Source organism: Cornus florida, unplaced genomic scaffold (genome assembly GCF_030987335.1).
Source record: "Cornus florida cultivar Cherokee Brave unplaced genomic scaffold, ASM3098733v1 CherokeeBrave_3.0.0_Hap2_Chr05, whole genome shotgun sequence".
In the NCBI taxonomy this organism is placed as follows: Eukaryota; Viridiplantae; Streptophyta; class Magnoliopsida; order Cornales; family Cornaceae; genus Cornus; species Cornus florida.
The window spans coordinates 75471498-75487875 of NW_026775575.1; the positions used below are offsets into that span (position 1 = coordinate 75471498).

The following is a 16378-nucleotide window of genomic DNA, read 5'->3' on the forward strand; positions in this document are numbered from 1 at the left end:
TTCTGGATCATCGTCTAACTCAACAAACTCAGGCTTACTCTGTACAGAACTAGTTAACTGTGCAGCATCTCTATCCTTGTATATTACCCTGTCGTTAAAAATCACATCTCTACTTCTGATAATTTTCTTGTTCTGATTATCCTAGGGTCGATAACCAAACTTATCTCCGCCATACCCAACGAAGATACATTTTAGTGACTTAGGGTTGAGCTTTCCCCTAGCATGGTCACTAATATGCGCATATGCAATACAACCAAAAACTTTCAACCATAAAAGATTTACCTCTTTGCCACTTCATACCTCTTCTGGTATTCGATACTCCAAAGGCACCGATGGTCCACGATTAATTAGGTAGGATGTTGTATTGACTGCTTCTGCCAAAAACTGTTTGGGTAGACCCAAATGTATGCGCATGCTTCTAGCTCTTTCTGTCAATGTTCAGTTCATCCGATCTGCCACCCCATTTTGCTATGGGGTTCCTTGCACAGTCCTTTCTAGTTTGATCCCATTATCAAAACAGAACTTCTTGAACCCAGTGTCTTCATACTCACCACCATTGTCTAACCTCAACCTCTTAATCTTCAGACCTGTCTCATTATCCACCATGGCCTTCCATTTCTTAAACACATCAAATACCTCAGGTTTGTGCTTCAAAAAATAAACCCATGCTTTCCTCATATGATCATCAATGAAAGTCACGAAGTAGGATTTTCCATCAATGGATAAAACAGTGGCTGGCCCCCAAACATCTGTGTGAACTAGCTCAAGTTTCTCCTTTCTGAGATCTCTGCCACTCTTCTTGAAACTAACCCTCTTCTGCTTGCCCATCACGCAACTCTCACAGAAGTCAATATCAATTGCCCGTATGCCTGGTAATTTCCCCTTTGAGTGCATAATCTTAAGCCCCCTTTCACTCATGTGACCTAGTATTTAGTGCTAAAGGTTGTGATCTTCTCTATTTTCTGCAACTGTTATAGACCCACAAGCACTAGTAGTTATGTAGAGAGTGCCAAATTTCTTACCAGGTGCAATCGTCAAAGCGCTTCTGGAAACTTTCCACGAGTCTCCATTGAAGGTTGTAATAAAACCTTCTTCTGACAATTGTCCCACCGAAATCAGATTCTTCCTCAAGTTAGGGATGTGTCTCACATTCTTTAACTTCCAAGTTGACCCATTCAACTTAATTTACACTTTACCCTTGCCAACGACGTTGTAAGGCTGATCATCACTAAGATACACCTTGCCAAGGTTACCCGGTTCATAGCTATTAAATAGCTTTTTGCTACCATGAAACGATGCGCCGGAATCTAAAACCCATGACTCCGCCTTGCTCTCCAAAGAATATATCAATGCATCATCTGATTCTTCTGAGACAATGTTTGAGTCAATTTTTCTTTCGGTTCCCTTCTTTGGAAGTCTGCAATCAACACGGTAATATCCCTTCTTTCCACAATTCCAACACTCAACATCACTAAGATCTGTGGATTTTTTGAAATTTTTAAACTGTGTCTTTCAATTCCTTGACTTAGATTTGCCTCTATTTCTATTATAGTTGCCCTTCTTATTGTTTGAATTTTTGCCTCTACTTTCAACATTTAATGCCGAACCACTAATGGAAACCCCTGTTGTTTGCTTTCTGATTTCGTCAATGAGAATCATGCTCACAACTTCATCAAACTTCAACTTGGTCTTCCCTGCAGAGCTACTGATCATTGTAACTATGCCACTCCAACTCTCGGGTAACTGCCCTAGAATTAGCAGTACTCGAACCTCGTCTTTGAAGTCGATATCAACAGACTCTAATTACCCAACTATCTCGTTGAACACATTTAGATGTTCGTTGAACTTACCACATTCGACCATCTTTATGTTGAACAACTTCTTAATCAAGTGCACTTTGTTCGCTACAGAAGGCTGTTTATACATACTAGAAAGGGTTGCTATGAGAGACATTGTCGTCTTCTCGTTCTTGATGTTAAAGGCGACTGACTTTTACAATGTCAATCTGACAATGCCAAGAGCCTTCCTATCAAGCAATTCTCAATCTGCATCCTTTGTATCCTCTAGCTTCTCTCTCAAATGTTGAGAAAGATTTTTCTAAAACAAGAAGTCTTCTATTTGCATCTTCCAGAAACCAAAGTTTGTGCCATCGAACTTCTCAATCATAGATGTGGATGTCTTATCTTCTGATGTCATTACTCCCACTTGAACGGACAGATCTGACTGAAAGACTTTCAGAATTTCATCAAACACCTTCTATGCCCTAGGTTCTCAACTAGAGGCTCTGATACCAGTTGCTGGAGTTGCTCTACACAATCAACCGGATTTGATACCAGTTGTTGTGACAGAAACGTAAAATAATAATGCACGCTGTTTGAGGAATAATCAAACAATCATGAAGAAAAAATCACAAAAAATAACACAAAATATATATGGTTCACCCAAATCTTAGGGCTACGTTCATGGAGCACACCAAACAAATTCACTATGAAAAAAATGAAGAATTACAAAGAGAATTTTCTCTCAATCTCTCTCAATTGCTCTCTCTTGTGTTGACACAAATTAATCATACAACACGTATGATTTCTCTCTAATTTTCATCACGCCCTAAAAATACTTATTAGGGTTAATATATATAGCCCCATATAATGGAACACAACTTGTCCGACAAGAATTGCCTTTTGTAGAGTCTAAGACCATTAAGGAAAATAAATCATGTAAGTTTCCAGAAAAGTTGAACCGGTACCAGGAATTGGCTACCGGTTCCCAATGTTTAGAGACAGATCTTCTTTAATTCTGGAACCGGTTCCAGAATTGGCTATCGGTTCGCACTGGACAGTGGCTGATCAACGTTTTCTCGATTTTGGCTATTACTCCGTAGAACCGGTACCCAATCGCTGAACCGGTTCCCACACGTCAGTAGCCAAAAAAAATATTAAAATTATCAGTTTCCCAAAAAACTTCACGTAATCACATGATCAGACTCCACCACAAAAAAACACAACAACATCAGCTTCGGAGGACCCATATTAGCCTCGGAGGACCCAAACTCACAGTCGGAGCACGCACCTCTGTTCAAAGCCGTACTGTTTGCTTATGCCATTTAACGTATGACAAAGGGGTGTACTTCTCTCACGTGTTGATCATATGACGTCCCTAGAACATCACCAACCACCTCTTGGATCTGTGTTCGAGTTTAGTAAAAGGCTGTATTTATGACATCATGCTTAAAATAGATACTGCATTTTAATTATTTATGGCAAGAAGTAGAGACTATCTATGTAATACATCAATACACGTGATCCATAGTAATGTTATTTGAAAAAATGGATTAATTATATTCACACCCCTAAAATTTGTCCTATTAACAACTAAGATAGTTTTTTTTTTAAACAATGATATCCGGTTAAATTTTGCATCCAAACAAGGCCTAAAAAGGAGTGAAATATTTACATTACTCTTTAATATTTTATTCACATTTAATTTATAATCTCAGAACCTCTAAATGACCGAAATGCCCTTCTTTGAGGAAAAAAAACAAAATTAACTCAACTACCTCTACTTTCTCTCTCTAACCTCTAAATCTCTCATTCATCTCTACCACAACCCACCTCTGCCAACTCCACACCACCGTCCACCACCACAACCTCCACCCTACAACCACCACCCACCATTGCCACCTCCACCACCGCTCACTCCGTTCTTTATTTTTCTCTCTCCACTCATTACAAAACCAACTGATATCCTTAATAATTTTCAAAAGACATTAGTTTACTAAAGAAAAAAAGAAGGCAAACCATCCATCGAAATAAGAGCCACCAATGTCAACTCCCATCAGATTCAAACCACCCAAAACAAGACTTCTTGAAAATCAATTTGCACCAATACCACCCAAATCCATACATATACAATGCACATGATCCAAAATATACCATCAATTGTGCTACTAGTCAACCCCATAAGAATTGTATACATTTCTCGACGTTGCAGAAAAAGTAAGTATTAAACAATATTACATTCAAATGAAGTAGATTGATTTGTAAATTGAAATCACATTAATGGGTTGTGGTGGTGTACTGCCAGTGGAGGTGGCAACCACCTTCTTCTTCCCCTCCTCTTACACATTCTCTCTCTCTCTATAGATATCAATATCTATATATATGTGTATATATGTAATAAGAGGATGAGATGATATATATAATTATATATATTATGTGTAGATAGATTAGTTTGGCATATTAAAATTAGTTACAAGGTTAAATCAGTAATTTCAATACTCTAATGGGTCAATTCACAAGTCAATGGGCATTCTAGTCATTTTATTATGTGTCAAAGTGCTCAAGGGTGTCTTTGTCAAACTCAACAACTTGAGGAGTGTCATTGTTAAAAAAATAATCAACTTTCATCAGTCTGTCAATAAGATAAACGTGTAATTAACCCTTAAAAAAAAAAAAACTAATCCGTATAACAACCGACCCGTCGCCCTCACTTCTCGAATTTTTAATTGCTCCATTATTGTCACACATGGTTTATACTAGGGATCGAACCCATAAATTTATGTGAGAGGGAGTAATTATGAGATGCATGAGATGGAAAAGGAGGAGTGGAATGTATGAGGTGTGGTTACTGATAAGTCATCGTTGCAATAGACTGTTACAAATATTTCACCAAAACAAATTTATCAACTTAAATTGCAATTGAAAATGCGAAATAAAAAGAAATATAACACACAAAAGGAAGAGAATCTCTCTCTCTCTCTCTCTCTCTCTCTAAATATGTATAAATAGAAAATAATAAGTATACAATTACCCTCCCCCTCTCTCTTAATCTATACTATTATTCTTAATCTATACCTGTCAAGAAATCCAAATCATTATTATTAATTACAAATAAATAAAAGAATAAAATAAATTAATCATAAGTTACTAATTAAAATACAAACACAAGTTACCAGTTAAAATACAACTTATGTTTGTCAAGTCAAGGTCAACACGCGTATTGGCTAACTGCTACGCCAGATGTAAGAAATTGCTTGCACATCACCGTAGTCAATATTGTCATCGGTAGCATAAACAATACAAAGTTTAGTGGAAACTCCCAATCAAATTATGTTACCTTCCAAGCGGAGAAAATGGCTAAGATGTAAAATCATGTGTAATATATATATATATATATTTCTACTTGCCTAATTGCTCTCCATATCTTTAGCTCCGACTAATTTAGCACACACAATTAAACAAGGTTAATTCCTATGGCTTCTTCTTCACTGCCTCGATGGGAACATGACGTGTACTTGAGCTTCAGAGGCGAGGACACTCGCAGAACCATCGTCAGCCATCTCTACAACGCTCTCCAACAGAGAGGAATCAAGACCTTCAAAGATGACGAAGGGCTTCAGCAAGGAAAATCTATTTCTTTGGATCTCATGAAAAATATCAATTTATCCAGCATTGCTGTCATCGTTTACTCCAAGAACTACGCTTCTTCGTCATGGTGCTTAGATGAAGTGGTGGAGATCTTAGAGTGCAGGAGGACCAAGGGACAAATAGTTTTGCCCGTTTACTACGATGTGGAAGCATCAGACGTGCTAAAACAAAAAGGGTGTTTTGGGGAAGCATTTTACCGGCATGAAGAATTACAGGATACGGAAAGGGTGAAGAGATGGAGGGCTGTTTTGGCGGAGTCAGCAAATCTAAGCGGGTTACAATTAGATATGTATGGGTAAGTACATTGCTTCTGCTTCTATTAGTTACCAGCTTAGTTCAACATCTCTCTCTATTATACGTCTCCTATCTCAATTAGACTGCCCATTAAACGGTGACAAACTTCATATCTAAGTAGGAGAGTAAAATTAGAGCTGTAGAAATGGTACCATGGCATACACCGAGAAGAAATTATATAATATCTCGGTATATTTTGGCAAGTGGTATTTGTCTCACTCAAAATATGTATTTTTAGTGTTTTTATTACCTTATTTTCCCCTTATCTCTTTCTTTGGCTATATATAAATACACACGTTTCATGATACATATCACAAATGACATGGCAAGTCACTATATCCGATTGGTTGACATGAGGACCAGACCTATTGTTGCATTTGCTATTATTAACATCAACGCCTCTAATTAAGTGCAGATAATTATTTTGAAATAATACTTAGCTACTCACTTGTGGGTAGCCCCAGTGTGTTTTAATAACAGCATATCACATCAGCTTTAATAAAAATGTTATTTAATGGTTGATTCGAGAAAATACAGGAGAACATGGGTTATTTGGTTATTAAAAATGATATGGTATGTTGTTATTGAACAAATAAGGGGTGAGTAGAGTGAAGCTACTCACCGGTCCGTAGCTAAGCATTATCCATTATTTTGTGCACAATTTGGTGTTTGTAGCAAATGGGTTGTTACCAGTATTTTTTCAACTCTCTGTATAGACTATATATATATCTGTGTGTGTGTGTGTATGTATGTATATATATTTTTGCCTATATATAAGTTATAATAAATATTTCAACCTTTATATATGTATAAATCTCTCTCCCTCTCCCTCTCCCTCTCACTCTTTTCCTTCACTAGATTACAATTTTATTGTGTTTTATACTTGATAGGGATGAGAGTAAGTTTATCCAACAAATTGTTCAAGTGATTTCAAGAGAATTGGAGCTGCTTTCCTCTCCTTCCCACATCACCCCTGTTTTCCCTACAAGATCTACTCCTCATGGATCAAGCATGCTTCACTCAGGCCAAATCCCCATCAACCTCAACACTGTCCACATACCACAAAATCTGCATCCTCCAATGTCACCCGACTTACCTGCAATTGCTGATCATATGCAACCCATCTCTCCCTTTGCAGAAAAGCCACTTGTGGTGACCCTGCCCAATGGGTTGGAAACAGCTGATCTCATCAAGGAGATCGCCTGGCTGAAAGAGAACCTCGAAAAGGCCAGAGAAAGAATTGTTAGACTTGAGCAAACAATCTCTGAGCTCAATGCTCGAGATGCCACCACCATGACCAGCACTGATGAAGAATCCAACGACGAGGCGTCCTCCGGTGGCCATATCCCTTCATGTAAGACAGCATTGTATTCCAATTCAAGAATCGAAGCCCAGTCCGCCAAAAGGTGTCCAATCCCGACCTCCCACAAAAGGAACCTCACTCTTATGAAAACCACCAAGCACCAAAACAGCCTTACACTATCTACCACCACTCATCAACAAGCCAAACAACCACCAATCCGAAAAATGAAATTCGAGTTCCACAAGCCTACTTCAGTAGATCAAAATGGCCAGCCTATCGTTGACCCTCCCAAAGAGGTATCTGAAGAAGGCATAGAATACTGGAAAGCATACGTGGTAGGCTACTTTCTTGACAATTATAAAATGCCTTGCAGTAGTGTTGTCCAGCCAGCTGCAATGAGGATATGGAAAGACAAGGGGCTCACTGAGGTTTTAGCCGATGGGAAAGGATTTTTCTACTTCAAGTTTGACGACCTAACTGCAACTGAAGCCATTCTCAGCTCGGGGCCATGGAGCATTGCTGGGAAGCAAATCATGCTAATGAAATGGAACCCTGATTTGTCTAATTATGAGGAGGAACGGTGCAGTTTGGTGCCTGTGTGGGTTAAGTTTTATAACATACCAAAACAGTTCTGGACAGGGAAGGGTCTAAGCTATATAGCTAGTGCCGTAGGGAAGCCCTTACATGCAGATCAAGCTACGGAGAGTAGGAAAAATTTGATCTTTGCTAGAATCTGCGTTGAGGTAGATGTGAGCAGCTCTCCTCTTCTAGACAAATTCATGCTCAAGAATCGGGATAATACACAGGTTGAAATTAGGGTGGAATATGAATGCGTTCCAAAGTACTGCTCTTTGTGCTCTAAGATTGGACACTCAACCAGCTCCTGTCAAGCTCTCTGTCTCAAGAAAAAGGAAGTCAAATGAAGACATCAGCTCACAGAATCCAAACCTTACTGATCGAGTTTAACAAAACCAAAATGGGGAGGTTGAGTTTAGCACAATTCTATCGATTTTCCTAAAATGGTCAATGCTGCTTCTCTCTTTTTTAATATTTGGGCTTCTGTCTTCAATTTTGGAGGCATGATGCCCTTATATAGTTTTTTATGGTCAGATTAGTTTATTTACAATAATTTGAACACAATTGTCATGTGTAATTTATAATTCACTTAGTTGCATCAAGTTATCCCTCATACAAACCATTGATAAATCATTTATAATTTGAACATATGGTTTTTTTTTTTCGGTAATTAATTGAACTTTATTGTTATGTATGGTAAACTCTGACATAACCTGCCTTTTTAACTGTCTTCCTCCAACAAATGCAAGTTGGTATCTCAATCATGAAAATCCATCAAAACGGCACTTAAAATAAAGCTACTACAATAACAAGTTAATTGTAGCATATACCAAAAAAGATTGATCAAAAATTTAGAATGTGGATTTGAATGTTGAATAGTGCTGGATACAAGAAAAACTCTCGACTTGATTACTATTATTCACCGAAAACCTGAACTAGTTGTCAAGTCTTCAAGATCAAAAACCAAGGAAAAGTAAAAGGAAACAGAAGCTGAGATTCTACTATGTCCTTTTGTCTGCTAAAATGGAGGGAAAAAAAATAAATAAAAAAAAAAAAAGAAAAGAAAAATAATCCACTAAACCAAGTATCCATTGGGCTCGAGTCTGTGTGTTCATATTCCACCCTAACTTCAACCTATGTGCTCTCTCGAGTCTTCAGCAGGAACTTGTCTAGAAGTGGAGAGCTCACATCTACCTTAATGCAGATTCTAGCAAAGATCAAAAATTTCCTACTCTCCGTAGCTTGATCTGCTGCATGTAAGGGCCTCCCTAATGGTCTGTGCTGAGTCGAGTTTGTCCGGGCATGAAATTAAGGTCAAAGCCCACCAATCAAGCCTTGGTCGGGTTAGATGGAGCTTCAGCCCCAAATATTACTTAATCCTCAACACAATCTATGGATTCTAGCTTAGACTCCTTAGCATAACCCTTAGCAACTACCTTACAAAAAAAAAAAAAAAACCCTTAGCAACTGTGTCCCAAGTAATGCTTCTTATGCTCTGTTGTAAACTATAAAACAGAAGTGAAGAGATAAGTAAAATGAGTAGAACACACAAGGATTATGTGATTCAGCCACTAAATCCTACATCCACGGTATAAAGAGCCCAAAGGGTTATCACTTTTATAATACTCTCAATTCATATATAACACAATGGTGGAGGCTCCTTTATATAGGAGAAGAAATTATGAGAATGGAAAGAATTAGAAAATAGGAAACAATGAGGATTTTTCTCCATTGATTCCTCTATTAATACCAAATCTTCAATAATAGAAAAAACATCAGTTACTGAAAGATTTTTCCTCCACTGATTCCTCCATTAAATCTTCAATACTCCCCCTCAAGTTGAAGCACGAATGCCCAACTTACCATTGAGATGATGAGTAACAACAAGTGTGAATGATGAAGAAAGAAGATGAAGAACAATGCTACTGAATACACTAACACCCCAAACAAGTCAACAAAAAGCTGCCGGAGACATGACAAAGGCGAGGACAATGCTACCGAACACACCGACAGCCCAAACAAGTTGATAAAAACTGTCGGAGACACGACAAAGACGAAGACAATGCTACCGAACACACCAAAAGCCCAAACAAGTCAATAAAAACTGTCGGAGTGTCGGAGACACGGCAAAGGCGAAGAACATTACTGCTGAACAAACCGGCAGCCCAAACAAATCACAAATAGTACCAAAAGACCCTTAGCAACATTTCAGATACTAAGGGAATACTCCAAAATAGAGATCTGAACCTAGGAAGTGAAATTTGGCTATAATACCATGTTGTAAAGCATAAAACAATAGTGAAGAGATATATAAAACAAGTGGAACGCACATATATTACGTGGTTCAGCCGCTAGGGCCTGCATCCACAGCACAAAAAGCCCAAATGGCTACATCACTTTTATAATACTGTCTCAATTCATATATAATACAATGGTGGATGTTCCTTTATATAGGAAAAGAAATTATGAGAATGAAAAGAATTATAAAATAGGAAATAAGGATCCATTGATTCTTCTACTAACACTAAATTTTCAATAATAGGAAACAACATCAATTACTGAAAAAAATTTCTCCATTGAGTCCTCCATTAAATCTTCAATATGCTCTAAGATTGGACACTCAACCAACTCCTGTCAAGCTCTCAGAAAAAAAGGAAGTCAAATGAATAACAAAACCCACTCTACACCCCAACCCAACCTAACCCTCCCCTCCTCATTCCCCCAAAGCTATAAACCAACCATTTTGGTTCTTGAGGGTTGTGCTTAATATTTTCTCCTTCTGGAATAAAAGCAACTGTTTTATCATCAAATTTGTATAATTCAAAAGTAATTTTACCTATCAAAAAGTTCTTATTTTAAAATTTAATCTAAAAATTTCTCAGTTGAAAGGGTGAGTTGTAGGTTTTCAATTTGAACTCTTTTAGTACATTATTAACCTGTTCTTACGCATATTATAGAGTGGGAACAAATTCTGCGGGGTGATACCGTGAGTTCTCAAAATGAATAGATCATGACCCTAAATATCAATTTAATTTTCCTGTAGTTGGTTACAACATCACTTGGACTACAATGGGGAAAATTCACTACAATTTGCAAAAAAAATTGAAGCTAGACCCTCAAAATCATTATAAATATATGAGTGTATATATAAATGTATATTCATTATTTTGTGATACTGTTAAAAATGGTAAAGCTAAGTTTATCCGATAATGCAAGATTGGCAAGACATACCCACTGAGAAATGTTCTGAAAACCTTGTAATCTTCCATGCATTGTTCAATTATTGGGATCGTTCTCTACGAGCAACCGGTGCAAGGGCTTTATTGCTAGCTAAGGAGTCGGTATTGCTAGTGTTTAAATTGGTATAAGGCTAGCAATTTGTGGGACCTAGAGGAAGACTAGCAAAGTACATCGCAACTACTAACAATAGCATTGCGAGCCAAACAAGGCCCCACCTGATGCAGCAACGGCTCTTTTCCCCTTTTTTTTTTTTTTTTTTTTTTTTTCTTTGGCCCACAACTGCTTGGCTGTTTTCCCTTTTTTTTTCTTTACCATTTCTTTTTATATGTAATTTACTTTTATTGTAAAAAATAAATTTATGATTTTGATTATTTTATTTTATTTTTTATTTTGAAATAAATATTTATGATTTCAAAACTTGTCAACAAATACATATGAATTTTTTAAAACAAAAAATCATATTGTTAGAAATGGCTTTTTTTTTTTTTTCTTTACTATTTCTTTTTATATGTAATTTAATTTTATTGCAAATTTTTTTTATTTTATGATTTTGATTTTTTTTTTTCCTTTAAAATTTGTCAACAAATATATAAGAAAAAAAAATTGTAAAGTAATATTTTATTCATCACAAACATACAATATGAAGAAATACATTTTACTCAATATTATCGTTAAACCTCTTCATTGCCAAATTTATTCCACAAATGCTCCATAAGATCTCTCCTGAGATCTCCATTGTTTTCTACATTGCGAATCCTGCTGAGGCGAGTGGAGATATGTGCTGCCAAAAATGATCAGTCTCGATTGTACTGTGGAAGGTAGACCAACTCATCCGTTGGAGGTGTCCATTCCAAAATGTTAGTGTCGCCCTCGTCTTCTATGATCATGTTGTGCAATATGATGCACGTTCTCATTATCTTGCTCAGGTCTTCTTTCTTCCAATAATATACTGGTCCATGCGTTATAGCCCACCTTATCTGCAACACACCAAATACCCGTTCAACATCCTTCCTAACGGCTTATTGTCTTTGAGTAAACAATTTCTCTTTTTCAATAGTTGGGTGCAGGATGGTTTGAATCAAAGTTGCTCACTTAGGGTATATACCATCAAATAGGTAATACCCTAACATACGTTGATGTCCATTCACCTCGTAATTAACTGGAGGCATTGTACCATTAATGATACGATTGAATACTGGGGAATGATCTAAGACATTCACGTCATTGTGTGAACCAACCATACCAAAGAAAGCATGCCAGATCCATAGATTTTTTGATGCAACCGCCTCCAATATGAGAGTAGGCTTACGACCTCTCCCCTTGTGTGTGCCATGCCACCCTTTAAGGCAATTCTTCTATTCCCAATGCATACAATCTATAGAGCCAAGCATACCTGGGAATCCTCTTTCTTCCCCTTCTTGAAGTAAACGTGTAATGTCGCTTTCGTTTGGCGAGTGTAAGTACTGCTCCGCATACAATGCAATTACAGCATCACAAAATCTCTTCAAGCTTTCAATTGCAATGCGCTCTCCAACCTTTATGTACTCATCACAATGATCCACTGAAATTCCATAGGCAAGTATACGTATTGCTGCTATCATCTTCTGTATAGGGGTGCACCCCATACGACCAGTAGCATCGGGCTTCTGTTTGAAGAAGTTGTCATGAGTTGTAATATCATTCAAAATGCGAAGAAACAACTGTCATCGCATTCTAAACCGTCTACGAAAGTATTCAGGTGGAAACACAAGATTTTCGGCGAAGTAATCCTTCCAAAGTTGTTGTGCTGCATCCTCCCGATCACGTTTAATATATCGTCTCTTCTTTGGTTTAAATAATGCTTTTAAATTCTCAGGCGTAAAAATACCCAGAATCGTTTTGATCCTTTTTTAATGGAATTGATAAACCGTCTCTCAATCAGAATCTGACAAATTTTCTGAAGAATCAGATTCGGAGATTTGAAAAGATTGTGATGATGATACCATTTTTTCCTTATATAAAAGTTGAGAATTCAGAGAAGAGAAAAAGTGGTAGAGGAATCAAATAAGAGAAAATATGGACTTAAGGAATGAAGGAAAAGAAAATGGACTTGAGCAATTACAAAAGACTAAGTTAGTGGTTTATATAGCCGTTGGAATATAGCCGTTAGAAAAATAGCCGTTGGGAATATAGCCGTTGAGAATATAGCCATTGGGTATACAACAATCTCTATAAATACAGCATTCATTTCACTCAATACTCATCATTCAACACTCATTTCTCTCAGCCTTCAATATTCATTTCACTAAATCATCATCCTTCGACATTCAATGGATCAGCGACCTCCATTCAACAGCCCTCATTTTAACCAATATGGAAACTTCGAAATACCGTCTCAATTCAATTTTGGGTGGCACTCTTAAGATCCAATCCATTCTGAATATACATCTCAGCCCCAATTCCAAAACCAAATTTATCCAGAATACACACCTCAATTTCAAAATCCATTTTGTCACCCTTACACATCTCAATTCCAAAATCCATCTCAACAACCCCCATACGTACCTCAATTCCAAAATTCCTCTCAACCTTCTCAATCATAGCCACCCTCAAAGAGAAAGGGTGAGAATTGGTCCAAAGAAGAAGATATAGCATTGTGCAAAACATGGATCATGATTGGTGAAGATCCAGTGACGGGTACAAATCAAAGTATGGGTACATTGTGGCAACGAATTCAAGCTCATTGGGTTAGGCAATTGGGAGACAAGATAACTGAAGAAAGATCACACGGTGCTCTGATGAACCGTTTTTCAAACTTTCAACGTGATGTAAACAAATTTTCAAGATACTACAAAAATGTCCACGACAATCTAATCAGTGGTTACAACGAGTATGATATGGTAAGTTTTTACTTTGTACAATATTTTTTTATTCTTAATTTTAATCCAACTTATTAATTTCAATGATTATTTATTTTTTATAGATGAATGCTGTTAGAGAACTATATAAACTTCAACAGAAAAAAAAAAATTAAATTAAATTAAATTAAATTAAATACGAGCATTGTTGGAAAAATGGTAGATGCATTGCAACGTTAACAAAAATTCAACTAGACGACCAATGAAAAGAGGTGTTGATCTTGATATTAATGAGCCAAGAAATTGGTCGGAATCGACTTCAACAACACCAGGTTCATCAACTCCTACAGTATCAACTCCAGGGTCGGTAAATCTTGGTGATGACGATACACCAGTCGATACCGAAGGTTCAAATATGTCACGTCCCGAGGGACAAAAAGCAAGGAAGATTCGTAAAAAGAAAACGCCATCTCTTGAAGCAAGTATTCTTAAACAATTGGAAACTGTAACAGCACAAGGCGTCATGTTTGGTGAAGCAGGTGTGGAAGGAGAGCAAATGAGACTTCAACTTTCTATGAAGAAACAACGGACTAAGCAGCTGTCAATAGAATCAAATTTGGAGAAAGAACGGACTAAACAGTTAGAAATAAAAACAAGAGAAAGGATGGCTGAAATGAAGTTTGAAAAAGATATAATGCGTCAAGATCCATCGAAGACTCCAACAGACGCATCAAAGGCATGGATCATTCAACAACAAATCAAATCTTAAATAAACTAAATGAAGGTGGTGGTCATATGTAATTTATTTATATTTGTGAGAAAATATGCAATGTCTTTTTATTTTATTTATTTAATTGTGAGAAAATATGTAATGTCTTTTTTTATTTTATTTATGTAATTGGGAGAAAATATGTAATGTCTTTTTATTTATTTTATTTATATAATTGTGAGAAAATATATAATGTATTTTTGATTTATTTAATTATGAGAAAATATATTAATTTAAATGTATTAAAAGAAGTATTCTATTCAAATATATAATAAAAAAAATTTCAAGTGGCTGAAAAAGTAGTCGTTTTAAAAAATACAAACAAAATAATAAAATAATAGATATCAATTAACTCATACCGTGACTAAAAGATAGCAATATATAATATAAAAAAATTCAAGTGGTTGAAAAAGTAGTCGTTTTATAAAATACAAGCAAACAAAAAAATAAATATATTTTTAATTTTTTTTACTCAAAATATTAAATGTATTAAAAAAGTGCAATAAAAAATAATAAAATAATATATATCAATTAAACCATAGCGTGAATGATAACAATATAATGTTACTAACCACGTCAGCAACTCATGTGGCTAGCACTGTACCACTTGCCCTAATCATCAAACATCAGCCTCGGAGGACTCAAAACTCGGAGTCGGAGCACGCACCTCTGAAGCAAAAGTCGTACTGCTTTCTTATGCCATTTGACGTGACCAAGGGGTGTACTTCTCTGACGTGTTGATCACGTGACGTCTTTGGAACATCACCACCCTAGAACTCGAATCCCCTCTTGTATCTGTGCTCCCGTCCTATGTGCTGCATTTAAATTGTTAGTGGTTGCAAAGAGACAGACAGAAATTTAAAGAATTGACTTTATATTGTGAACGTCACACAACAAATTTATAACACTTCGCACTGTTAAGCTGATACTAGTATAAAAGACCAGGCTTTCTTGTTCTTCTCTTCATCACTGGTAAAACATTTGGGTTAATTTCACTTAAACCCCTTGAGATTGGCGCATATTTTATTTAGATGGAGATTTGATTTATAGCGACCACTTGGACCCAATTAGTGGCTTAATATTTCACTTATACCCCAAATGTCAATTTTTGATATTAAATGACTATGTTACCCTTTGACCTAATATTGACTATTTTTTGTGACTAAACTGCCCCCAAAGCACATTTCCTTCTCTTCCTCCTCTCAGGCAATCTTCCCAATTAACCCTCAATATGATCAGCCCCGGCTTCAGCCCTTCTCTCTTATCACTGTCGTCAGATTCCGGCGATGGATTCTGATTTACAAGCAAAGTTGACATGGTTTTTTCAACGAAAATCCGCATAACGACGGATTATTGAGAAACGCCGTCGGACCTTGATTCGCAAACGAACCGGTCTGAGGAATTTCGCCGCTCAAATTTTTGTTTCGGAGATCAAAACTCACTGTCATTGACAAATTTCCCAATTTCAACCCACCAATCACCACCACCGTCAACAATCATCTCCAAATGAACCAGTCACCACCCCATCACTAAGTTCAAAATCCGCAACTTTCAAATCGCCTTTGTCATCGACGAGGAGGTTGTCCGGCATCAGATCGCGGCGACAAGTTGGTTCGGCCGTGGATGACTAGCGGCGGCTCAGATGACAGCGACTGCGTGCTCGGGCGGTGGCTATGGATGAACTGCGGCTGTGCACGGGTGAGTCTGACCGGTGAATGGGATGGACTCGGGCTCGCCGTCAAGCTCGCCGCCACCATCATCCGAAGCCACAAGTTCGCCATCATATGGACGGTCCCTGAGCCTGAGCTTGCTACAACGCAAGAACTTCTCGATGGAGATAATCAATGGCATATCGCCGGAGGACCTCCAACCGATGGTCAAGATCTGTATCGACAGTCACCAATCGCCGTCGATCGCGGTAAAGAGGACCTCC

At 37.2% G+C, this 16378-nt stretch overlaps 2 protein-coding genes across 2 annotated transcripts; one reads left to right on the top strand and one right to left on the bottom strand.

Moving 5' to 3' along the window:
- The first annotated feature begins 5131 nt into the window (after positions 1-5131).
- LOC132310229 (uncharacterized) lies at positions 5132-8260 on the top strand. Its single transcript, XM_059808429.1, has 2 exons — positions 5132-5721; positions 6611-8260. Exons 1-2 carry the CDS (start codon positions 5252-5254, stop codon positions 7944-7946), a joined length of 1806 nt encoding a protein of 601 aa, XP_059664412.1. The 5' UTR covers positions 5132-5251; the 3' UTR covers positions 7947-8260.
- A 3373-nt stretch (positions 8261-11633) lies between these two features.
- LOC132309492 (uncharacterized) lies at positions 11634-13419 on the bottom strand. Its single transcript, XM_059807796.1, has 4 exons — positions 13309-13419; positions 12233-12485; positions 11988-12046; positions 11634-11816 (listed from the first exon to the last, which is right to left on the bottom strand). The coding sequence occupies exons 1-4, from the start codon at positions 13417-13419 to the stop codon at positions 11634-11636; spliced, it is 606 nt and encodes a 201-aa protein (XP_059663779.1).
- Positions 13420-16378: the final 2959 nt, after the last annotated feature.